The sequence below is a fragment of the Glycine soja genome, chromosome 9, assembly GCF_004193775.1.
Source record: "Glycine soja cultivar W05 chromosome 9, ASM419377v2, whole genome shotgun sequence".
NCBI lineage: Eukaryota > Viridiplantae > Streptophyta > Magnoliopsida > Fabales > Fabaceae > Glycine > Glycine soja.
This window is the reverse complement of record NC_041010.1, coordinates 3,863,949-3,888,415: the sequence shown is the minus strand read 5'-3', so window position 1 is coordinate 3,888,415 and position 24,467 is coordinate 3,863,949. Positions and strand designations below refer to the sequence as shown.

The 24,467-nt window shown below is 32.8% G+C and overlaps 3 protein-coding genes across 5 annotated transcripts; 1 reads left to right on the top strand and 2 right to left on the bottom strand.

Annotated features, from left to right (window-relative positions):
* Positions 1–11,151: 11,151 nt before the first annotated feature.
* On the bottom strand, positions 11,152–12,030 carry LOC114367753. Its single transcript, XM_028324948.1, has one exon. It carries the CDS (start codon positions 12,028–12,030, stop codon positions 11,152–11,154), a length of 879 nt encoding a protein of 292 aa, XP_028180749.1.
* A 4,340-nt stretch (positions 12,031–16,370) lies between these two features.
* Positions 16,371–19,057, top strand: LOC114366858. The gene is made up of 3 exons (XM_028323872.1): positions 16,371–16,661; positions 17,633–17,745; positions 18,408–19,057. The coding sequence occupies exons 1-3, from the start codon at positions 16,490–16,492 to the stop codon at positions 18,696–18,698; spliced, it is 576 nt and encodes a 191-aa protein (XP_028179673.1). The 5' UTR covers positions 16,371–16,489; the 3' UTR covers positions 18,699–19,057.
* Positions 19,058–19,733: 676 nt separating this feature from the next.
* On the bottom strand, positions 19,734–24,129 carry LOC114425124 (mitochondrial thiamine diphosphate carrier 2-like). Of its 3 annotated transcripts, XM_028391899.1 has the most exons (8): positions 23,943–24,127; positions 23,701–23,860; positions 22,486–22,602; positions 22,135–22,246; positions 21,711–21,838; positions 20,506–20,658; positions 20,153–20,290; positions 19,734–20,005 (listed from the first exon to the last, which is right to left on the bottom strand). In XM_028391899.1, exons 2-8 carry the CDS (start codon positions 23,818–23,820, stop codon positions 19,787–19,789), a joined length of 987 nt encoding a protein of 328 aa, XP_028247700.1. In that variant the 5' UTR covers positions 23,821–23,860; positions 23,943–24,127; the 3' UTR covers positions 19,734–19,786. The 3 variants fall into 3 exon arrangements, with proteins under 3 accessions (XP_028247700.1, XP_028247701.1, XP_028247702.1); XM_028391900.1 differs by lacking the exon at positions 20,506–20,658 and having other exon boundaries at positions 23,943–24,129; XM_028391901.1 differs by lacking the exons at positions 23,701–23,860; positions 23,943–24,127 and having other exon boundaries at positions 21,711–21,876.
* Between the last annotated feature and the right edge of the window lie 338 nt (positions 24,130–24,467).

Below are 24,467 nucleotides of genomic sequence, written 5' to 3'. Positions count from 1 at the left end.
ATCACCAATGAGCTTATACTAACGTGGTTTAATAAATGATTAGAGTTTGTAGTGTGACGGTTATGTTATTGCACTTTGTCCACTAATTAAGATGGATTGATTATAACTCAACCTCTGAAAATAAAAGATTGAAAGAAAAACTGTAATAGAAAATAAATAAATAAAGCAAAAGTAGAGGAAAGTGAAAATAATATATCTTTTGGGAATAGGGTACAAGTGATTAATTTTTTATATGTTTTAATGGACTTAACGTCATTCCATACGACAGCGAAGTAATTTACTCTTTAAATAACTGCCCGTCGAGTGTTCTTGGGTTCAATTAGAATTTAGGAGCTGTACATGTAATCGATGAGGTCCGAGGTTGTTGGCAGTTTTGCACCTAGATCATTATAATTTGCCCTTTGAAAATGAAAAGCAGCAGACATCACACAACCACGTTTTGTTGAGTTTTTTTTTCTTCTCTAAAAATTTATTAGGTGAGTTGAATTTTAACTAAAAACATATTTTAAGACTTAAACGAATGTTTATAAAGATACTTACGAATTGTCTACCAATAAAATCATTATATCAATAATAAAATTCAAACCAATATCTTTATAAGATATGAATATGATTCTTATCGAATGATTCAATTAGTGGTTGAGAATTAAAAAAAGTAATTTAAATTGATTAATAAATACACATATAATTAAACTGAATATATTTGAACCCAAAGAACATATACATATATCACATTAGAGGCTTGTTTGATGTTCATGATATAATAAAATATAAGAGTAGATACAAAAATATAATAGAATAAGAGCACACTAAACTTTAATCATATATAATATTTGATGCTCCACATAACATAATTGTGTTATCCTATTTTGTAATTGATGCAAACCAAAAAATGATAGAGGAAGTGACAATGACGAGTTTAATCTGTATGAAGCTTACGAATTACGGATTGTCCACTTCCTAAGTGACCCATATGATTTTTTTAATTTTTTTTTAAAATATGTTTTACGAATTAATTTAAAATTAATGACTTAAACAAGAATTAATGTCAATTAACACAATGTTCTAATCAACTAAGTTAACATGTCAATTGTATTATAAAATAATTAATAGCGTTATATATAACACTAAAATTTCTAATGTATATTTAATGCACATATAAATTTAGATAATAAATTTTGTGATAATTAATTTTGATATAATAATTAATATGTTTACATATATGAATTTTTATGAAACCTATGATTTTTATTTAAAATTTATATATGTAAAAAAATATATTATTATATCAAAATTAATTATAATAAAATCAAAAAATACATTAATAATTTATGTTAATAAACCTATGATTTTTATTTATAATTTATATCTGACACCACAAAGACCATGTTACTGCTCCCGAAACTGTTTTCCAGATACTTTTCTAATCCCTTCGTGACCAATTACAATCATGTTGAAAGAAATGCAGTGTAGCCTCTTTATGTTGTGCAGCAAGAATCCAAGCCACTTATAACACTGGTTCCAGATTGTTGTTGCAAATCTGCACGTAAAAAGGACATGTTCCAAAGTCTCATCAGCTTCTTGGCAGGATGGATAATTAAGAATGGTTACTTTTATCATTCCAATTATCAATAAACATAGGAAGTTACTTAAATGGCAATAGAATTTGTCAAGCAACTTGATGTAGAAGGTACAATATTCATTTTTAACCAAGGATTTTCAGGGAATGATCCATGTTGTTTCCTTTGTCTCATACTGATTGTAATCTGAGACAGTCTATCATTCTACCAATCATTTCTTTCTATTAACTTTCTAAATCTAGCCACAGGATCTTGGGCCAATCTCCACCATTGGATCTCATTAGCCAGATAATAGGTGCAGCCATTTGATGTGGGGTGGGATGGTGTTGCATTCTATATTTGTTATTTAGGAGTCTCAAAAAAGTAAAATTAGATACACATTTTTTTTTGGTGAGTGGGAGTGGCTAAAGCCTAAACTAGAACCCATGGGGGAGCATTACACCAGCATTGTCAGCTAACAAAGAAAAATGAATTAAATATGGAACAACAACAATCTAAATTTGCCCTGCATAGTAAGACCAATTTTGCCAAAGCATCAGCAGTTAGATTAGCTTCTCTAAGAGTATTAGTAAAAATAATAGATCCTCCTTGTTGACTAAACAATAAGACTTGTCTTATGCAGATGGCCACTAATGCATTGCTGCCTTATATAGGGCAATCCTAAGCCAAAGACAGCAGCCATTGGTCCTTTAGGATGTCAAAAAAGAACTTGTACATAATCAAGATTGAGAATACTCAAAAGTCAAAAGGAATCATATTGAAAAATGAAAATTGATAAGATGAGAATTATACAATGAGGGATCTTATTTATAAAGCTAATTGGATTAACCATTCCTAACTAACTTTCTGTAACCTCTGTTAAACAGCATCAGTGAAAGTAAAAGTGGAACTCCATACTTGTTGAGCGAAGACACTATCCCTGATGGAATGGATCACACTTTCAAATATGACTATTGCAAAGAGGACAGATCTCATTAGTGGTTAAGTGGCGCTAGAAGCAAATTGCTTAATAGGAATGCACATTTCTCACCATTTTCCAGAGCAAAAGTAACACATTGAGGGGAAAAAAAAAATACTACCCCTGCCTTGTTAGCTTGATTGATTTTCATAATAACTGTAAGGGACATGCTAGGTGCACCCAGCAATTAGGTGAATGGACAAAATTGTCCTTGTATTAAAAAAATAATTTCTTCTTTCGGAAGAAGGTTCTTCCGGTAGAACAATTTATTCTATCAGAAGAACCTTCTTTTGGAGAAGTTATCAGAAGAAGTTCTTCCGGTAACTTCTCCGGAAGAAGGTTCTTCCGGATGAACAATTTGTTCTACCGGAAGAACCTTCTTCCAGAGAAGCTACCGGAAGAAGGTTCTTTCGGTAGAACAAATTGTTCATCCGGAAGAATCTTCTTCCGGAAAGTTTTCGGAAGAAGGTTCTTCCGGTAGAACAAATTGTTCATCCGGAAGAATAAATTGTTCTACCGGAAGAACCTTCTTCTGGAAACTTTCCGGAAAAACCTTCTTCCGGAAGAAGGTTCTGGAAGAAGGTTCTTCCGGAAAGCTTCCGAAAAAAGGTTCTTCCGGTAGAACACAAATTGTTCTTCCGGAAGAAGGTTCTTCTGGAAACTTTCCGGAAGAACCTTTTTTCGGAAGAAGAAATTATTTTTTTTAACGCAAGGGCAATTTTGTCCATTCACTTAATTGCTAGGTAAACCAACAATGTTGCTTGGTGCACCTAGCATGTCCCTAACTGTAAGCTGAAGCTACAGTCAGAGTACCATCATTTGACCATTTCTAAGCCAAGATATCATCAAAATTTGGAGAGGGAGGCACCATGGCTTGTATTGCTATTGCAACTCTGAATCTGATTATGGCTCATAAACAATATTTGGCAACCATGAATCGGTCCAAAATCAAGTTTTCTCACCACTACCAATCCTCCAAAATAAATTAGATTCCACCCTCTCCCAGATGTTGCAAATACTGCGTTGAATTCAAGCGCCGGTATTTGGCAATGGGAAGCTTTTTGTTGGTTACACATTTATATTTTGCTTTTATCACCAGACTCAAAGATTGGTAGGTCTAGATTGCATATTTGCATTTTCCACACATTTCTCAAGCTTGCTTTAAACCAAGACCTCCACAGCTTCCTTTGGGCCAAGTTGGAGGGTGCGTATGGCTTGAAGAAATTGGAACATTTTTTTTTATCAATGGCATCACAAGGCGACCTTGGAATAAAGGAAAATTACATGATGTAAGCCAAACATGGCTTGAAGAGCTGACTGACTGCCAAGTACCCAGGTAAGGAAAGTCTTCTGGTTTTCCACATTGATCTGTTGTTGAAGTGTCTTGATATGAAACCACACATAGAACCACTTTTTTATTTTAATCATGCCAAAAAATTTGTTTGCCTTGCAAATTTATTACGATATTTCTATCAGAATTGGTCTATATTTACTAGTCGTCATTTTGATGAACAACTTGAACATGAGACCAATTCTAGATCATGACTACAAGCCTCGGTCAACCCAACTAATCAACAAAGTTATGGTAATTAAGATGATAAATTCCTTATGAGATAAAATAGGATCATTCTACCAGAAGATTTAAACATTTCAGCATGTAGTATCCACATTCAAATGAAGACACAAATGTTCCATCGTAACTAGAGGAAAGGCAACTATATGTATAACATAGACTCCACCTTCCCTACATGTTTCATTCGTGGTCATGCATACCAGCTTAATAGTAACTTCCTCACTGCATTAATACTATTAATATCAATCAATTTCATTTCAATGCATTTTCCTTTGGGACATCAATGCGAAGTTCAAAATTACTAGCATTTGTTCGTCATGAAGAGTATCGCATCATCTCATTTCAGGGGATTCATATGTGTAAAGTGTAAACCTTATTTCAGTAATGAATTTCACTATTCCTCTAGGAAAATCCAAAATCTGCCATATCCAGCAAGTGAATAGACTCCATTTCATTCTAGTTTTGGGGTGAAAAGGCTGAAAGCTGAAAAGATAAATCCAAAATCACCTCTATCATATGAGTGTTAGTTGTAATTCAGAATATTAGATGTAAGTTTGGTAGTTTGTTTAGTTAGTTGAGTGTGATAAGGCAGTGATTGAGGCTGAACTTGAGCTGTATAAATAGCTTCTATGTAATTCAATTCAATAATGCAATTCATCTCATTTTCAGTATATGCATTTTCTTGGTTCTCTCTTTCTCCCAACAATGAGGACACCATATAGATCTCAAATATTGTTCTTAATCTTGATTTTCCGAAAGTTATCAAAACACTCGTCTTTCGGTTGCATTCATCTCTCTGGTATTGTCATCTTTCAGTTGCATTCAAGGTTCGAGCATCACATTGTGATATTACATTTAGAATTAATAATTCACATTGCAATCAGAGATAGTATCATCAAGACCCAAACGTTGCATTTCAAAAAGAACACATAAATCTCAAAGCTACATTTCGTATCAAGCCTCAATAATCCCATATCTAATTTCACATTTGGTCATTAAATCTCAGGCACATCCTCCAATATTTAAGTTTCAATTAAGGCCACAAGACCACATGGAGACAATTATTGAAGAATTATATCTTCCAATTTTTGATTTTTTTCTAGTATGGAAATAAATGGCGAATATATTCTAAGTAATAAAAGCCTAAGTTTCCTTTAGATCCCAATTCCAATATGATCCCCATGCCTCATTAGTCGATACTGCTCCTGAAATAATACCTATGTTAAAAAGATAAAACCTTCAATCATTCCCATTTTCCCATACCAATTTCAAGTCTCAATCTTCCCAAACCTAAAACTGTACGTTTGACAGATTGTTTCAGACTTATGAATCAATTAATCTTCCATATCCTATTTACTTCTTTTGAATAATGATTTAGATTTAATTCAACCTAAGCATATTAACTTGGTGCGTTATGCATATTTTAATTGGACAAAAAGCGTCTCTTTTCACTAGAATTCCAGCTTCAAATGTTAATTTCTAATAATATTTTTGAGAAGGTTTTGACAAAATATGCTTAAAGATCCTTCATTGGATAATTGAATGAGGCCTGCTTCTGAAAATATGCATATTTTTTTAACAACTTCAATATAGCATCAACAAAATGCAGCGTTACCTATTTTGATAAGATTTGTTTTTAATTGTAGCAGGTATTTTGATAAGATTTTTTTGTTTTGTTTCAAAAAAAATTAAACCTAATATCAATCTTACTCATTCTTAAACCATCCCGCGTCTTCTCCTTAGCATTTGAATTACTCTATTAGGCTAATTCAAAATAAATATATATATATATATATATATATATATATATATATATTGGAGATATAATATATTATAATAGATATTCTATTCTAAATAAAATACTTTATATTACTATTAATTTATAATTAATTTTTTAATTAGTTTCCATCATTAATTCCTACTTCTATTATTATATATTCTTTTTTCTATGTATCTATATAATCGAATTAGAATCACGATTCTATCAAATATTTTTATTTATTTTATTTTTTAATAAAAACGAAAGTTGTCTTATAATGCAAATCCAAGATTCAACTTCCAGCTCAATGAAAGTAATACATCAATGAAACCATAGTTAAATAAATTGAGTATATTATTATTTTTTTCTTTAAAAGTTCCAAGAAGTGCATTATGAGAAGAGAAAGAGGTTTAAAATCAACACATATCAACACATTCCTTTTGCTTATATGATTTTTGGTTCAAAAGGTGCCATCTAGGAACTTGTTTAGTTTCCAGTTACAAATTATGTTCAAGACAAATACTTTTGTCCTAGATCAGGAACACTTTGCTATTGCATTGAATTTGCTTTTATCCATTGAATTTACATTCAAAATCAACATTCAAGCGTCTCAACGAAATCGAACAGTCTCAAAAACATTCAAGAAGGAGACAATTCAAAATTGTAGCCCAACAACAAATTCGCCCAAAATCAAGATCAGCAACTAAATACAGATCTCACGAGCGAGTTTACTGGAACGAAACCTCCACAAATGGAAACTCCGTTAATGTCGCAAACGAAGAAATTGCCTCAAAACATTCGTGCCAAAACACGGTTTCGGGACAGAGTGCGTTTGCTTAAACCGATTTATCAAATATATCAAAAAAATTAAAGTGTTGCAGTGATAAAGGGCCTGAAAGATCAGAGAAAAATTCAAATTCAGACGAGTGACACTGCAAGATTTGATATTGCAAGTTTGAAAAAAACGATTGATTAGACCGTAGAGGAATCAAGATCCAATCAAGAAGCTGAACTTGCTTTTCAGAAACAACTTTCAAAGCTTCAGAAATCAAAAGACAAAAAATGAAAAAAGAAAACAGAGAGGAATCGTGCAAAGAGACACAAAGCCGGAGGAGGATCAGAGACACCTATGCCTAATGCAGTTATACCTGTGGTGTTTATAAAGGCGTTGTCGCTAGGGTTTTTATTTATATGCGCCTCTTGGGCCGTCCGGCCCAATTAACTTATAGGCCCATTTATATGACGTGGCTTGTTACCGTTATTATCTTCATTGTGATTTGATTTTAAAATTTAAAACTTTGTCTCTGTTAATCTTAGCAGGATAAAATTAGCCATCCACTTTATTATATTTTCCATCGAATTTCTAATGGTAAAATACACATTATTATGAGGATAAATTATACTTTATTCTATGGTGCTTCAATTTAAAAACATCTTGTCCTTTTTACTGTGAACTTTGACATTTTTAATTATTATTTTGGAACTAATAGTATGTGCAATTTGAATATACTTTTTTTTATAAAAAAATGCATAATGAAATTTTTCAAGAAAAAATCTTTAAATTTTAATATATTTTTTTATTATCTATTTTAACAATAAAATCATTTAAATTCCTTTTCATATACATAATTTCATTAACTAAACAAAAACCTTGGTATGTCTTATTTAATTTCTTTATAAAATTTTGTCTTTCACGCTTCTTCCGTAAGATGCTCTTCCGTAAACTTAATTTTTTTTTAAATATTTGTTATCAATTAATTTAAAAATAATAATCCAAGCAAGACTTAAATCTATAACTTTACTTTCAGATTATTAGCATAACACTCTAACCAATTGAGCTAATGAACCAATTATGTTATAAAATAAATAATGTTGGTATACATAACACTAAAAATTTTAATGTATATTTAATTTTAAATAATAAATTTTGTGACAATTAATTTTGATATAAATCATATAAATTATTTAATCCATATATTTTTTTAAAAATAAAAAATATTTACTATTATAAAATTTAATATATATTAAATTTTATAATAATAAATATTTTTTATTTTTAAAAAAATATACGGATTAAATAATTTATATGATTTATATCAAAATTAATTGTTACAAAATTTATTATTTAAATTTACATAAAATTGGTTGATTTTTTTTTTCACACTAGTTAAAGAAAGAAAGTAGACTAACTTTTTGAGGTTAAGTCTGCCCATGAGAGTAGTGCAAATGCAACCATGACCACAACTCATTCAAAAATCAGAAAATAATGATGTCCACAAATGCAAGGGAACTGCTAGGCACACCCAACAGTTTTGCTGGTACACCCAGCATAATAGGGAAATGTTGATTTTGCCCTTTTGTAAGTTCAATACAGATTGGCAACCCATAAACTCAATACGGATTATCAATCCATTTGTGACTTTTACATTATTAACACAACACTCTAATCAACTGAACTAATAAACTAATTATGTTATAGAATAATTAATGTCGCTACATATAATACTAAAATTTCTAATGTATATTTAATGCATATGTAAATTTACATAATAAATTTTGTAATAATTAATTTTTATTTAATAATTAATTTGTTTGCATATATAAATTGTAAATAAAAATCATAGATTTAATAAAAATTTACATGTGTAAAAAAATATCAAATTTATTTAATTATGAATTGTTGTAATAAATATCTAAATACATCATTCAGTTAAATATCATATTTTTTTAATTTTCAATCACTGTAATAAATATCCAAATATATTACTCAATTAAATATCAAATTTATTTAACTATTAATTATTATAATAAACATCTAAATACAACATTAAATTAAATATCAATTTTTTTAATTATCAAATTTTGTGAATAAAATAATGTATAAAAAAATTATAATTTTAAAAAAAATTCAAAGTTATGCTAGATGTACCAACAAAACTGCTGAATGCCCCTAGCAGTTCCCAAAATGCAAATGAAGTGGCAAATTGCCTTGATTGCAATATGAACCTTCAATACTCTTGTCCAAACCTCCTACCAATTTGCCATAGTGCCACCTACTAAAACTAGTATGCTGTTTTATAAGACTAATAAATCAGTAGGGACAACACAATATCTTGAAGTAAAAGGTTAAAGAAGGGGAAATTAAGCTAAGCATTTATAACTTTCTTCGAAAACTATGTACATAGGAAGCAATCAGCCAATTTTGGAATCGATCACTCCATTACCACGCATGCAAGGAAAAAAAAATATTGTACCCGAAAATCATGATTCATGAAAATGGGAATCATAATTCCTAGAAATGATTAAAAATTGTTTGATTTGTCAGGAAATATTTATGTAAGATTTTTTAAAATCAAATATTAACATGATATTTTTACCAAAGATTTTAAATGTTTATCAATCAAAATAATCTAATAAGAGTAATATAGAATACATTAATTATATTTACCACAGTAAAACTCTTTTTTAGAAAGTTAGATTCTCATCCCTCCCATAGGAATGTTTTATTGGAAACTCAATTAAAAAACGATTCCTAGGAACAACTTCAAACATCAATGCAAGGGTCCATAGAGATTTTGCATCCATGTGGCAAGTTCACGTGAGCTTAAATGCAAGTTGAAGGTGTTTATGCACAACACATATTGAAGAACTAAAACTTGATTTGAGAAATCAGTTCCAAAACTGAAGCAGCACACTATCTAGTTAGTACATGTACTAGTAAAAGCATAGCTATGCTAAATACACGCATTAAATTGCCAGCAAAACTTGTTGTTCAGATGACATTGGTCTCTAATGGAAACCTAGAATATAAAAACAGAGCTTCGAGACAAACAGAAAAAGTATCTATCCTCGTCCAAGAGCCTAGCTCCACACAGAATATCCTCTCCCAATCTGCCCTGCTTCGTGTAAAACAAATCTAAGATTCTCAACCCCTTGCATTAAGGGAATCATTTGCCCAAAATGCTAACAACCTGCCACCTAAACTAACTAAATCCAAGTCCAATATTCTTTCTAGAATAACAGTTTCATATTTTTGTTGTCGATCCACTTTATGGTCCTTTCCCTTTACAACACCCTTTCTTGCATCCACACTAGAAACACAATCCTATCAGTCTCAACTCTTAATCTCTAAGACAAATTACGATGCATAGGAGTTCACTTCCCCACTGGACACCAACGATCCTGCCTAGTCCTTTGCACCTCTATTGTAAATAACAGCCCAGTTCACAAGGCTCTCACTATAGTGGGAGTTTGGACTTTGGAGAGTCAAATGTATGAATCCCAAACCCAATGAGCACAGGGGTAGTTTCTACAACTAGAAACATTTGAACACCAAGTATTGATGCAGAACCTTGCCATTGTGCCAAGGCTCACCCCAAGCCAACACTTCCACAGTAAACAAAATAATGCATTACCAGATTCAAATATTTAAATGAGCTTATGGAATTCAGAAAAGCAAGTTAGAATTAAACCTGATGTGGCAATAATTTTTCAACCCAAATATAACTCAGTTCACTTTTAACTACCTCTAAAGGCTTATAATATAATTAAATTACAGCTTCATGATTCTAACAAAATAGAACACTTTAAAATTCATATATCATCCTCGTCTTTTTCCAACAAAAGAACTTTTCTCACGTCTGCCTTATCTTATTGACATGACCAGTTAGCCAGTATGCTGCAAATAAGGACATGACTTTTCTTCACAAAAATTGATCATATTGAAGCTTCTTTCAAAGCACCATTTTCAGAGAAGAAACACGGTAAGCCAGCTAAGATTATTCTAGATCCAACCTAATGAAGGAACTGCAAAACTAAAGCAGGAAGTAAGCTACTGATCCTTAGTTTGTATCCTTTCAGCCACACTTATCCATCTCAAGTCCCCATACAAATTACAAACGGCAAAAGTAAACAGTTATACCTAGCCTACAATGCTGTATCCTGAAGTTGTCACTTGATAGTTGATATAGCCTATAATACATATATACATAATTATTACAAGGACAACAACAAAACATGCATGTGTAAGCTAGGTTACAAATAAGCATTGGATGTTAAGAATTGGTGCTAAACATCTAGTGTCCCAGTCATTTAGAAAGCAACAAGTAGTTGATGTAAATCACAAATGTGATGGGAAATGGAGAAAATGTAACAACCAACACAGGTTCAAACCCAGAAAAACAAAACAATTCAGTTAAATCAGGTGAATATAGTCAGGGTTGACACAAGTGATTGAATGGGATGAAGTAACACAACAAGCTAAGATCAGAGAAATTTGTACTCATGAGTTAACCACTTGATAACTGCCAGATGCTGCACAATCCTCATTTTTTCCTTGAACACTATTTTTTTCCTGGTACAGCTTTAATAGTTGATGTGCGTCCTCCTTATAACATATCACATACTTTTCCATAAACGCCTTTTTGGAAACAGCAAATGGGATATGAAAGCAGGCACTCTTTTTCCTCAAGCCTTTCGCGACTAAATACTGGACAACAAGAGCCCTTGGAATGATTGTTTTTTCCATACTCAACCCAAGAATCTTGGGAGATCGGACAAGGTCCAAAGAATCCCAGCCCAACTGATTGACCCAAAAGTTCATCACAGTATTTATTTTGTCAATGGATGCCAACATACAGTGAGGGCGCCTCCTAAATGCTTCAAGACAGGCTTCATCGGACCAACCCCATTTCTTATAGACGCCAACTTTCTCCTTCCACGAGGTTTGACTCATACTTTTTAGGGCAAGCAATGCTGTAACAAAAGGTGATTTTGAAGGATCAAACCCCAGATCCTTTACTTCCTCCACCACCTTAAGAATATCAGAGGTGAAAACCGCCCTACAACGGTTCCGAAGCAATCTTGCAATGTTTGTTTCTCCCACTCCATTATCAAGCAAAACTCTGATGTTGCGCTCGATGTAATCTCTTCTGCCATAGAAAATGCAATTACCAAACAAACAAGAAATAGTGTGGTCATCAGATTTCAAGAATCTAAATACCAAATCATAGCTTGGGACTATAGTATTCTCCAGGCTTCGACTCAGTATTGCAGGGGACTTACTCACTATGTCAACAATTGTAGAGCTAGAAACACCTTTTGAGAGTAAAAATTGAAACTTGGACTTACTCTTTTGCAAGGGTCGCAGGAAAGCAACCATGGTACCCTTCTAACCATACTGTTTATTTGGGAGTTAGAGAAACCGTGGTCTCTGAGGAACCTGATTGCTGAGTCAGGCTTTTCTGGGGTCCGAAAACAAATGCGGTAGGAGTCACAAGTTCTGGAAGCAGATTCAGGGGAGAACCCAAAATTGTGGATCAGGTAGGATACCGCGAATGAGTGTGAATTTGAAGTGGTCGTTGTGTAGAAACGCAGAGGAAATAGTAATGGGGAGTGGTGGTGGATAAAAGGGTAACGTGATGTTGCTGTGAAAGTGACATCTTTCAGATAGAGAAGTTTATTGAACATGGTGATGCTTCAAGAAAGCGACTAAGCTTTTTCGGTTGAAAATTCAAATAGAAGAAAGGGTTTCAAAATTTGAACCATCAAAGGAGTGAAGGTGAATAGTATTACCTTAAGCTCGGTAGTGAGAAACTCGGATATTGACACAGAACTTCAAATCTCAATCCCTGGTATAGTTGAGGACAAAGAGAGATCTCGAAAACAGAGACTCAGAGAGTGACGGAGAAAATAGCAGCGGTAGAAAAATTAAACGGAGTCATAATTTATCATCAGAAATTGAAAGTTTTACAAAAACAATAAATAAAAGGTTAAATTACTTCGCAGTCTCTGAATTATTTGATAATATTAAATAGGTCGAGGTCCATAAATTATTATTGTTTCCAATTGAATCGTTAAATTTTTAATTATTTCTTAATTGAATCATGTTGTCTTATTGTTGTTACAGAAATTTAATCCCAAATATCTAATTAGTTCATGAATTTAGTATTATCACCTCTCCTAGGGCTAGAATTTGAAAAAAAAAATCATAATATATAAATGAAAATTACCAAAATATACAACTCCTTCTATTATTTATCAAAATATATAATTTTATTATTCACCATGTAAATTTGAGTTAGGAAAACCTGAATTTACACTCTGTTAATTTATTTATCTATTTTTTAAATATTTATAGATAAAGGAAATTAATAAAATTTGAGAAAATTATAAGATAATTTTTTAGTTACGATTTAGGTATTTTTTTAGTTAAATTTATGTGTCGTTGATGATTTTGTTTTTTATATACGTTAATTAAAAAATGAAAAAATTAGTTAAAAGTATTAAAATAAATTAAAAAACATTGTGAAATAAATAATTGATACGTTTTTTTTTATATAATAGACATAAAATTAAATAGTGCGATAACTGAGATGGTAAAGATAAGAATAACGAAACATACTACAAAATACAATTGCAATGTAAATATGACGAAACTAATAATAATTTGAAAGATGTTGTGCAAAAGACATGTTTTGTTTCATTTCAATTGTTGATTTATTAAAAATAACTAAAATTTCTATTAGGCATAATCGTTTCCATTGGTTAGATTCTATTAACACCTTTAATACGTTTTCGTCGTTTTTTAATTTTGTTCTTTCATATTTGATTAAAATTTCTCAATACTTATGAAAAACACCAAATTGCAAATAAATAAATAAAAACAGTGTAAATCGAAAAAAAAAAAAAACCATGTTGAGAATTCAGGTTTGGGGGACCCAAATTCTCAACACCAAATTGCAAATTTTTTTGAAAACACAACACAATTTACACTTTTAACTTGTTTTGTTTGAAATATTTATATTATGTTTGGATTGATCTCTATAAAGAATAAAGTTTGGACTAGTTGAAAATGAACATGAATTAGATCACATTGCATGTTATTTTCATGCAGCTTATTCATATTTGATTTATGTCATCAAGTATATGTGACATTGGTGATCATTATAGTTCAATCATGTTGGACTATGAGGAAAACTGCAATGATTCTGTGTTACTATATAAGATGGACCAAATTATGCAATGAAAGTCTAAAAGTAAATAACATACGATTGTGTACCTAAAGACTTTTGCAATATAAATGATTAAGGTTAATATGAAGGGGAGATTGTTAGGAATTTTATAATTCCTAATTAATTAATTAGTGTGGCCTACATATTATATTTATAACTTATATTAGTTATTTAAATTTATGGGCTCAATAAAAGTATCTAATTTGGTGAGCCTATTGGACTATTATCAGGAATTAATATGAGCTTAATGAGCGAAAACCAATTTGGCTCGTTAGGGAATAATGAGAACTCTAACAGGTTAAAACCTAAAGTAAAGTTGTGGTTCCCAATACACCAAATCAGAAATTGTAGTATCTTCTTCGCATCTGATGAGAAATTTAAAGTCCCAAAAGAAAAACGGTGATTTTATTTGGTTGATGAATAACACAAAATCAACAGTTCATGAGACTCATCAATTTTATTGTTTATCATGGATTCAAATATTTTTTTTCACAATCCCCCCTAATAATCTAACATAATGTATTTTCGATGATTCTTAGTATTTTATTAAGATTCCTAAAATTTCAAACACACCACTCTTACTGTTGTGGGAGTTTGGAGTGTCACATACATGAAGTCATGAACCCTATTCCTACGAGCAAAGGACCTGTTTCTATTACTTGAGTACTTGACCATAAAATCATGAGGTTAAACCTTGTCATTGCACCAACGCTCATCCCAAGTCTGCACCTTTATAGGAACCAAAATAATGCGTTTAAATAAGTTTATAGAATTTTTAAAAAAATCATTTCAATATTCATATATTTTCCTTATCGTTCGGCAACAAAAGAACTTAACTCTCATTTGTCCTTATTATTGACATGCCACAATGCTTCAAACAATGCATAACTTTATTTCAAATAAATTGAATCACATTCACGCTTTTACCACAGAGGTCAAGAGATTCTTTCAAAACACCAGAGGAAGAAACATAGAGAGCTGTATAAGTTTTTTTCTTGATCAAACCTGCAAAACTGAGCAGGAAGCAAGCTACTGATCCTTAGTTAATATCCTCTCAGCCAACTTAAGCAAAAAACATTTTTGCATACACTATAATGTTGTATCCAAAAGCTGCCACACACTATATTTCCCAGTTAAGCATCGTAGAAAAAGTTGTTCGAATACTTCACATTACAGTAGCAAGGTATAAATGAAAAATGTACCCTGATATCTTTTAAATTACAAAAGCAGTTTCTGGTGAGAACTCGAGATTGTTTGAGGTAGGAAACCGTGAATGAGTGTTGTTGAGAGGTGATGTGACAGAATTTGGAAGAGAATGCTGATAGAAAAAGGTTCAATTTTGGGGTTGGGAATGGAAGTTGTATTGTTATGGTTCTCTTCAGATAGAGGTGTTTGAAGAGCTGGGAAATAAACATTTGAGCGGTGCTTAGGGAAGAGAATGCAACAATTGTCGATTGTCAAAACCTTGAAACCTTGAAACCTTGAAGGCACACCTTTGTTGTGTTCTACAGGAAGTGTTAAAAGTTAAAACTCTGTAATCTCGATACTTCAAAAATAAATAGAAAAAACAAAGCTTAAAAATGTTTGAGAAGTTAGAGGTTTTTCCCCTCCAAAGAAATAAAATAAGATTCTACGTTTGTTTGGGTAGAAATGCAGCTAAAAAAACATGTTTGTTTCGGTAAAAACTAGAAAGTATGGTCAGAAATAAATAAACAGTTTTAATTAAATATTAAATTAAAGTTACTAAATTTTAACACTTTAATCATATTGTTTTTGAGTGTTTATTTATAAAAAATGAAAAATATAAAATTTAGTTTCTGTAAAAGAAATGTGATAAATTAATCTTATAAATAATTTAAAGATAAATTAATTTCTAAATTTTATAATTTAATGTTAAATTAATTATAAAAAAATAATCTATTATTAAATTGATCATTGAATTAAAAAGAAAATGACCTTACAAATTTAATAACATGATTAATTTATTTTATTTTTTACACATTTAAAAACAAAAATTATATTTTTCATATTTTAAGGATCAATTTATCATCACATTACATTTTTATAAACGAATTTGGTTATTTAATATTTATCCTACTTTTTCCATTATACAAAATATTTAATTCTTTTAAGAAATAAAATAAATAAATAAATGCAACATTTCTTCCCAATTTCATGACTTATTAGGGAGGAATCATTTAACATGTGAAAAAAAAACAGTTTTTATCAAATAAAATAGTGAAATTTAGTTTTTTTTAATCTTATATGTCTCTTTTCATCTTTTTAAAATTTGTAATATCTTTTTAACTAATATTATTATACTAGAATATGTTATTATAATATATTAATTAATCATATATTAAAATAGTAAAGAGTAGCAAACATATTTAACTTAGTTGATTAAGATGAGTGGCTAAATGTTGTAATCTCCTTTGTTCAATTCCGGAAAAAAAAAATAAAAAACAAATATTAAAGAGTGTGGTAGAGCTAAAACGTGTACATCAACAAGCCACGGGGTTTTGGAAAGTTTTCTCTTCTCTCTTCAACATCGGGCTTACGCTACGATAAAAAGAACCACAAGGCCGCGTTTGGCGTCACACAACAACGATGGGTCAGGCATTTCGTCGAGCATCTGGAAGAATCCGAGCAGCGTCCGAAGCTGACACGTCATCCTTCTCCAAGCCCAAGAACGCCGTCGATCGCCGACCTCCGCCCAATGCTGCCGCCGACAAAGCGGCGCAGATCCCGAAAGCCGCTGAACATGACGTACTTCACGCCAGTAAGTCTCTCTCTCTCTCTCTCTGTGTGTGTGTAGGTTCAAGGTTTTTGGTTGGAAAATTTGGGTTAAAAAATTGCGAAAAATTTGTTCCTTTAACATTATTTCGTTCTGGGGAAACCGAAAATGTTAGTGGGTGCCTTGGAAATTAAGGTAGCTAATGTGGGTTATCCTGAGACTGCGTTCTTCTACGTTGTGGTGTTTGTGAATGTCACTATTCAGTTTAAAGTTTCACTTTTGGAAATATTTTTGCACCCACAATGTGTTGGGTAGGCATGCTTAGTTCAGCTGAAAATGGGGAAGTGAAACATTTTGGGGGGGAAATAAAAATTTACATTTTGCTTGTTAGTTGTTACAATCAAATTGTTGGACAGTGGAAACTGGAGTGCAACACAGTTTCACTTCAACCTCACTATTTTTGCCCTTCCTTGTTTTTAAGAAATTGTGCAAGAATAGAAGCAATAACCCTTGGAGTCACTTGGTATCAGAAAATATCTCTTGTTTACTCCTTTAATTACAAAATGTCACTTTATTCTTACTTTGTTTCTTGTTTTTAAAAGCTTGAGTAAGTAAGAAGTTGTGGAAATGGAAAATGAAACCAAAAAACAATAGAAAGTTGCTTTGTTTTAAAACAGGAAACAAAATGAAAACAACGTGAGAGTTTTGTAGTTAAAAGAGAAAGCAGAAAATGAAATTTAAATACATTTTCTCAAACCAAGCTATCCAAGTGTTCTATCCCACTCTATTTGAATTCTGTATTTTTTGTCTGGTATGTATGGATATACCATTGGATTTTGTCTTTTTACTTATTGTAGCAATTATTTTATCCATGGGGATTTACCTCATGTTAATTTGTGTGTTTGCAATATGCATGCATAGATATTACTTATAATTCTGGTGTTTTTTGAGGTTTTACAATGCTACTATGATAGTTCACTGTGGTTGATTGCACTGTTATTTGTTCTTGGCTTAAGATGATAGTCCTAGAGTTAATACGGACAACATTCTGGAAGAAAGAGATCCCAAATTTGATGCTATGCTTGGTCAAATGATTGGTAGAATTACATCAAAACCTGAGATGGGTGAGGTGAGTTTATGGAAGTTTGCTTTTACACCTTATGTAGAGTTGAAGTTGATGCAGAAATGTCATTATGTTGTATGTAATGTATAACTCCAACTTTTGACATTGTTTTATTCTTCACCCTTTACCAATGAAACTCCATTAGTGTTAGATGCCAAGTTTTATTAAGCATTGATCTCTGTATCCGAAGTAAATAATGGTATTATTGGCATTGAAGATCAAGGAAATCCTGTTTTTATATATTGGCTTGGTCATCTCCTGTAAAATGAAAGGAAATTCTGCCAAAATAATCCTACCATTGACTGTATGTTGTGGATTGATATTTGCTTAAATACTTTGTCATGTATACCTTTATGATGATATACTAATATATCTTTAGAAATCTTATACCAATCAATGTTTTTCATCATCAATCAATGTTGGATATGGTTTCTGACATTTGTTTTGCTCATGGTATTAGCATGGTGTCATTGGAACTTCACAAATTTGATTAATCTTTATGTGTGTTTGGATGAGCTTATTTTAGAGAAGTAATCAATTTCTGTCTCAAAAATAATATTACCAATGACCAATGCTATTTCAATGCTCAAAGGCTTTTACTTTTGACATTTTAGTGCCTATCTTACCAAGACAATCTCACCTTATACAGTTAGACAACATTATTACAGGCCTTCGTGGTTGATAAGTATAATAGGCCGATGCCCAAATTGCGAAACACAAAACCAGATTCTGGCCGTTATGATGAAAGGCCAGTTCCTGCTGGCACTTTGAATGTAGCACAGTTGCGCCATGTCATCCTTTTGCATGAAGGAAAAGCTGATGATTACAATGGGCGTATGGATGCTCACCAGATTGCTGAAAAATTCCGGGTCGATGTGGTTCAGATTCAGAGGATCTTGCAATTCTTATCGCAACCTCCTGAAGGTAGCAGTAAAGACAAGAACAAAGCACCAAGATAAATAGCTACACTGGCATTGCTAACTGGTTCTTGTCTGATAAAAGGCTGTTCTAAATGGATTTAAAGTGTAGAATTTCGCCCATTGAAAATGTAGTTCAACAGAAAGGAGAATGCCAAATACTAAAGGTCTTCATTGACTTGTAATGAACTATATTAGCAAGTGCTTGTGCAACCCAAATATTTAGTTTTAAGGAAATCGTGATATCGACAATTGAATTTGTACTTGTGACGGAAATTAACCCTGGAGAAAGTGAGTTTCAATAAGGGTTTTGAAACCCTACTACAGCTGAGTTTTTGTTCTTTTTTAAGTGCTTCACAGCAGTTAATAAAACATGAGCGAATTGAGTTTTGGCCTTGCAAGTTCCGTTTTATGCATGTCATGATAAAAATGCCTTCATCATCAAGCTATGCACAATGAAGATCTTGACGCTGTCATTGACTAAGTGCATGTTGACAAATACTAAAAATTATTTTCTTACTTCAACACATGTTTCAATATAAAATTTATAATTGCCATAATTTGAATATAAATTCCAAAATATTTTTTATTATTTTAAAAAAATTATATACAACTCTATCCAATTTTAACAAATCTTTAGCTTTTGCATTGCAAAGCGGTGAAGGTAAATTCTAAACCTCTAAATTGTCAAAATAAAGCCGAAACATACATGAACCATTTAATTTGGATACCACTTAAAATCAATTTTGACCCCCAAAAATTATGGTTTAAAATTTTTGGCTTCAACTTGATTTTAAAGTTGATTTTGCTAGAATTGAAAGCTAATCCAAACTCAATTTGAAAGTAAAAAACTAAAAAGCACGTGAGCAAGAAAAAACACCTCAACGGCTGAACTGCACCACCATTCAGTAAAAGGAAAATAGATGTTACCCTGCTAGATCTTAGCTTTCATCTAGACTTATTATCCATCTTAAAAGAGAACTAGAATCTTATCCACTATTGCTGTAGTTAAATTATCATATACCTCGTACTTCCTATCCGGGGGAGGGGGGGGGGGGGGGGGGTTAAGTAGACTAAAAAAGAATGAGATTAAAAATCATAAAAATCCCCTTCTTCTCCTTAGTAAAAAATCAAGTCAAAATAGATTCCAGCCAATCTACTGTCAATTCATACGCAACAAATGTTACAGCACCAGCTGGTGCAGCTTTAACAGTTGATGGGAGTATCCCCTTATATAGACCAGCCCAACCCTCCATCTGTAATATTCTTTTCATGGCATCTAACATATTTTTGTAGGCACGATGTTCAACCCGAGCTCCATATCTTGGATGTCTTTGAAGACCTTCAATCTGGTAGCAAACAAAGAATGAAGATTCATAATTGTACCCACATCAAGTCATGGAAAGTTAAGGACATCATTTAATCAGGCATCAGGCCAACACACGTTTACTTGTTTTTTTATGGGTGGATGAGGGGTTCAACATTCTAAAATCTACCTGAAATCTTTTTTTGACCACATCAAGTGGATGACAGACGAGCTTGGCACATGTTCCTGCAGCCAACCCACACAGGAAAAGCTGAAAGCTAGAGAGGCTTTCTGCAGTAGGATTTGAATATTGGCGCTGATTCCACGCCTACAATTATCCCACATAATATATGCATATTATAAGAACAGGTATCAGAGGATTGCTCACTATAAAGTAATAGTAAAGCATTCATTCATCAGCTCTAAAGGAATCCAACTCTATCTTTATATGATACATTCATTCACTATCTTTATAACATTTCATTTATTTTATTAAAGTAAAACATGCATTAATCAGCTATGAAGAAAAAACTGAAATTTTACCATGGTCCAACGTTTAAATGTATCATAGGTGCCAAATTGTAGACCTGCATAAGGTATAATCTCAACTAGGGTTGGTGACAGTCCAGCATACAAGCCTCGGAAGCCACGAGTCTGGAGAATATCAACTAATGCTGCCCTCATGTTTGGATAAACCTAAGTGATGGGAAAATATTAGCATGGCATGGTTAGAAACAAGGACCACAACAGCCTCAAACTGTGCACTAAAAGCTAAAATTATATAGTCAAGGGCCAGCAGAGGTTTTTCTTTTTCCCCAACTCTTTGCAGCATGAAACACAGAGTGCTCGGTACTGAGATACAATTCTTCACTGAATTTGAGGCTAGGGTCATAATTTATTTCCTACATAACCATGTCACCTGTTAAGATCAATGCTTAAGCAGCAAATTATGGATGCCTCTTTAATGCCATTGCAACGAACAGTCATGCTGTGGTGCCAGTCCAGGCACTTGACCAGCATATTTTAGGGTTCATCATAGCTTGTTGATCATTAAAAATCATACATGACATAATATGACAAATTTTCAGCCGTTTTGTGTTCTCCTCAAGGCATTTCATCAGCAAACTTAAGAGTTTAGCATGGTTTTTAGACCGCTAAAAATCATACATGATATGATCTGATAAATTTTCTGATGTGAAATACCATTAATTAATCAAGAAGCCAAGGTGAACAATCCCACCCTACGATTGGCAAAATGATCATGAAGCAACTACCCAAAAATCTTAAGTTGTTAGGTAAAGACACATAAATGAATTATATTACATCTCTAATACTCCGCCTTATGCAGGAGTCATTTAGGTTTGAAGCAAGGGCGTTCCAAGCCCACCTATCAAGTATTGAAATTCAACCTTTTTATTTTATAATGTGGGTAGCAAGGATCAAACTCTAGACCACTTGATCATAGAGATTCTAATACATTGTCATAAACCAACTAGCCCAAAAGCTTAAGTTATCAAGTGAACACACAAGAATGGTTATATCTAACATCTACAGCAAGAAGAACAAAATAGCACAACATGACATAAAACTTTCAAGAACAATGGACAGAGCAAGAAGCAGAAGTAAATGGCCAGGAGGAGGGCGTTTAAAAAGCATGCCAGCAATTTCCTTCATTGACCTTCTCAGTTCACAACACTAATACACATTACAGTAATTTACTTCAAAACCATCTTGTAACATTGATCTACCTTCGGTTCACCCTGGGAAGCTAATATGGTTCGGAGAAGATCAAAGGGATATGACCCTACTGTAGCAGCACACCCAGCTAATGCCCCACTCATGTAGGATAGATAAGGGCTCAAATTAATGTGATTCTCTGCAGCAACATGAAGCAAAGCAATGAACAAAATAGACCTACAACAGGAAATTCCCTACTAATTAATATCTCTAGATTGTACATGGACATAGGTTTTGATCTGGCATATAACAATGTATACATCCATTACATACACATTTAAAGTTTTAACTGATAATGATGTGAAAAAACAAAAAGAAAAAAAGAAAAAAAAATCTCAGTAGACAGACACCTAGGATATAAAGTGCAAATTCCTTTTGCTCATTCAGCTAATATGTTAGGCCACTGATCAAGAATTGAAATACAAAATAGGATACCTGTCTTGGAAGAACCAGCGGCAAAAGTCTTCAACTTGTGTAGAACAGTAAATTGTATAGCTGTATATGGCATAACCATGAGCAAAGCTGGCACATTGCCCCGCCAAAAACCCTGTAATATAGCAGATAAGAAAGGGCAATACAGATTTTTTTCCCAGAAAAAAGGTTGACAGGAAACTTCTGAAAGACATTATTAAGAATTCGAGCATTATCAAATATACTGATCTCACCAACAGCCAATTGGTACCCTTTTAGGGAATATAGGAATCAGATGCAGATTACTAACAGAGAGAAGTAAACTAGGGTTAAATTAAACAATAGTTATAGAAAATGGGTTAGCCTAATTCCTACCCATATGCCTTCTTCTCTAAAAATATCTTTGCTTGCTTGAAGCATGCCAGTATACTTTGAAGGTGTAGACAAATCCTTGCGTAGTAAAGTCCATGAAGATGTGGGCTCTAGTTGAACCTGTCAATAAATGTGAATAACAAACAATTTATTTCAGCTCAGTGATCACCTTGATGAGGGAAAGGCAACAAGGAACAGCCATGATGATGGAACCCAAGCACCCTAAATCTAATGCAAATCTTAAAAACATTAACAAGTATACACATACAATTTAAACTGCAAGTAACCCCCATCATGTCAAAACCAACCAGCCCTCCTTAGTCCTTAGCATAACCAAGCCCAGTATTGACAAAGAAAGTCATGCGCACACCCTGGATGCTGACTCTAGTGTATGTTAGTTTAGAATAATTCAACCTCAAAAGCTAGCCCATGAGTTGAGGACTATCCCCTACACCTACTTAAATACACTATTTTGGCCATGTCACTAATTGATGTGGGATCACCAACTCACTTCCTTATGTTGAAGAATGGACATCCCGGACTGAAGTTTACAACACTGAATATCTGCAATGGTCCGATAAACTTGACATTTGACAACAACCACTAAGATAGGCTTAGACAACATCTAAAATAGCAATTTCAGCTTGACTCAATCTCAAAGGCTTGTTCGTGAAATGAGAATTACCCTCCACTTATATACATTATTCAGACCATATCATTTGTTGATGTGTTGAGGACTACCCCTACTTCTATACACTATTTTGGCTATATCATTAATTGATGTGGGATCACCAACTCACCCCCTCACGTCGAAGAATGAACATCCTGAACTAAAGTTTACAAGACTGAACATCTGCATTGGTCCAATAAACTTGACAACGATTGCTGAGACAAGCTTTGACAACATCTTAAAATACGATTTCAACATAACTCAATGTCAAAAGCTAGCTCGTGAAACCAGGGTTACCCTCCACTTATATATATTATTTCGACCATATTGACGCCAGGATCTCCCGCATGTCATTTATTAATAAAACACAGAAGATTACTTTAAAAGCAAAAAAAGTTGGCCTCAAAACATGTTCCAAAGCCGGACAAGTCTCCCTAAAAGTAAAAGGAAAGGGAGAAACACACGATCGGATGAAAGAAACCGTAAATGCGAGTACGAGTGAAGCTGAATTAGAAAGTGAAGTGCGATGGAGAGAGTAAAACTGAAACCTGGAACCTAATCTTAATAACATCGAGAGGTGACGTCACTGTCCTGGATATGCCACCGGAGATAGCTCCAGCAGAGGCATCAATCGCGGCACGCTTCAGCTGGCTCGGTTCCCCCTCCATTGCCGCCAAAAAAAACCCTTCCTTTTCCAACTACCACAACCTGCAAAATCACACAATTCACATAGTAATGATCGTGAGGTGAAAAGTTAGGATTTTCGCCGAATTTGAGAGAGAGGGCGTACCGGAGAGAGAGGACGGGGAAGGAGGCAATGGAGAAGGGAGGGGACATCGGAGGTTGTAGAGAGAGAAAGTAGTGAGAGAAAGAGAAAAAGGAAAAAGCGTTTCTTGCCGCCTTATTTGATTGGGAAGATTTTTCTAGGGCGGCGAATTCTCCGCCTCTGTCTGAGGCGTTGCAGGAATTTATCAGAGTCTCTCAGACTAATAATAATAATAAATATAGTGAAAAAAGTTAAGTAAAGAAATATTTTACACGATCCTTCAATAAATTATAATCACTGTATATATAATAACTTTATTAATTTTTAAAATAATATCATTAAATAATTTCATATTATTAGTTCATATATATTAAACTTATAATAAATATATTAATAAAAAAACACGACCACACGAACACGAGATCGTGGTTTTGTCTGAAAATAAAGCACAAAGTTTTTGGAGTGGACTGAGTGATTTCAGGGATGAAAAATAAAAGTTTTTTTTTTTTACTTTTATTTTGTCTCTCTCAGTTGCCAGTGCTTCTGGTT

Bases quoted from the DNA above. Each gene is read 5' to 3' on its own strand.
- LOC114367753 (XM_028324948.1), bottom strand. From the start codon at position 12,030: ATGGTTGCTTTCCTGCGACCCTTGCAAAAGAGTAAGTCCAAGTTTCAA.
- LOC114366858 (XM_028323872.1), top strand. From the start codon at position 16,490: ATGGGTCAGGCATTTCGTCGAGCATCTGGAAGAATCCGAGCAGCGTCC. The intron at 16,662-17,632 runs GTAAGTCTCTCT...TCTTGGCTTAAG, and splicing joins ACATGACGTACTTCACGCCA to ATGATAGTCCTAGAGTTAAT. The intron at 17,746-18,407 runs GTGAGTTTATGG...ACATTATTACAG, and splicing joins CAAAACCTGAGATGGGTGAG to GCCTTCGTGGTTGATAAGTA.
- LOC114425124 (XM_028391899.1), bottom strand. From the start codon at position 23,820: ATGGAGGGGGAACCGAGCCAGCTGAAGCGTGCCGCGATTGATGCCTCT. The intron at 21,839-22,134 runs GTATCCTATTTT...ATGTTGCTGCAG, and splicing joins CGCTGGTTCTTCCAAGACAG to AGAATCACATTAATTTGAGC. The intron at 20,291-20,505 runs GTAAAATTTCAG...GGATAATTGTAG, and splicing joins CATTTAAACGTTGGACCATG to GCGTGGAATCAGCGCCAATA.